Source organism: Caenorhabditis briggsae (assembly GCF_000004555.2).
Source record: "Caenorhabditis briggsae complete genome, chrIV, whole genome shotgun sequence".
Taxonomy (NCBI): domain Eukaryota; kingdom Metazoa; phylum Nematoda; class Chromadorea; order Rhabditida; family Rhabditidae; genus Caenorhabditis; species Caenorhabditis briggsae.
The window spans coordinates 10,031,536-10,032,734 of record NC_013487.2 but is presented as its reverse complement, the minus strand read 5'-3'; the positions used below and the strand labels follow the sequence as shown (position 1 = coordinate 10,032,734).

Genomic DNA, 1,199 nt, shown 5'->3' with positions numbered 1-1,199 from the left:
ATGCCTCCGTTACCAATGAATCAATCGTTTGAAATGCAATTGGAAGCTTTGATGAAACAATACGGGAAGACTCCGCAAGAGGTAAAACGAGAATTGTTAAATGTGAATTTCGGATCATATTCTCAGGTGGTTGAAACTGTATCTTTCGCTGCGAGAACCAGTCACCATCACCTCGAAATGCTCCCACCACACAATCCGAACCTTCGTTCTGCTTCTTCTCTTGTTCCTGATCACAATGCTAGTTTCGAGGAGTTCATGGATGATCTGACCAACAGCTCAAATGACGATTATATTCCATCCCTCGACTTCTCACATACTAATCACTCTCTTCGCGTTTAGTTTTTCGAAATTCTCTTTCTGTTCTCACATTGTAGTCCAACTTAATTCTCAATTTGCTGGTCAAAAATTTTGTTTGTTTTCAAATTCTATACACATCCTATTCAATTCTACACAACTACAATCAGATTCATAGGATCTCATTATTGTTTTTTGTATCTGTTTTTATTCACTGATCAATAAATAATAAAACGATCTTCATATAAATAAAAGCATGCGAATAAAACTATAAAAATAATACTACTATTCCATCCACAACTCGACCTGCCGATGAATGGTTTCGTATATTCTGGAGCGCTCCTAGAAAAATACAAATTATTCAGATGTATGTAAGCATTACAGAAACTTGTTCTGGAATGCAATCGGCCAAGTTCACCACTTCTGTATCTTCATAGTATGCACCAGGTTGTATGTCTTCTCGTAGAACTGTATGCAGAACAAGAATAGCTGCCATTTCTGGTTTTCGAAGAATTTTCGGCAGAATCGTGGCATTTAAGTATCGAACCAACGGATTTGCGTTGTGATAGAGATGACCTGGAACTGTTCCCGGATGAAGGCTCACTGCAGTCACATGTCTGAAAAAAACCAGATCTAGGGATCCTTGGATTTTAAAAATACCTTTTTCTCGAAACTTCGTTTACGTAAACTGCAAGATTCAGCTTTGACGATGCGTATGCCTGATATGGTCCAGCGTAAACACTCAAGAAATTCAAATCTCTCGAATAGCATGCCATTCTGACTGTGGCTGATGAAAGGAATATTGCTCTTTTTATCTCATTTTGCAGCAATTCATATAGCATAACTTGTCCAACTACGTTCACCGCGTTGTGAAACTCGACGCCATCTGATGTTCGGATTTCTGG

General features: G+C 38.5%; 2 protein-coding genes across 2 annotated transcripts in view; one reads left to right on the top strand and one right to left on the bottom strand.

Annotated features, from left to right (window-relative positions):
- CBG03489 overlaps positions 1-339 on the top strand; it is a gene marked incomplete at both ends in the record, with an annotated part of 4,633 nt that extends 4,294 nt beyond the window's left edge. The window contains one exon of the mRNA XM_045235777.1: positions 127-339. Coding sequence (XP_045092412.1) covers positions 127-339 — 213 coding nt within the window. The remainder of the gene's footprint in view (positions 1-126) is intronic.
- Positions 340-655: 316 nt separating this feature from the next.
- Positions 656-1,199, bottom strand: part of CBG03487 — a gene marked incomplete at both ends in the record, with an annotated part of 10,174 nt that continues 9,630 nt past the window's right edge. Inside the window, 2 exons of the mRNA XM_045235776.1 lie at positions 656-911; positions 955-1,195. Of these exons, the coding sequence (XP_045092411.1) occupies positions 656-911; positions 955-1,195 (497 nt within the window). The remainder of the gene's footprint in view (positions 912-954; positions 1,196-1,199) is intronic.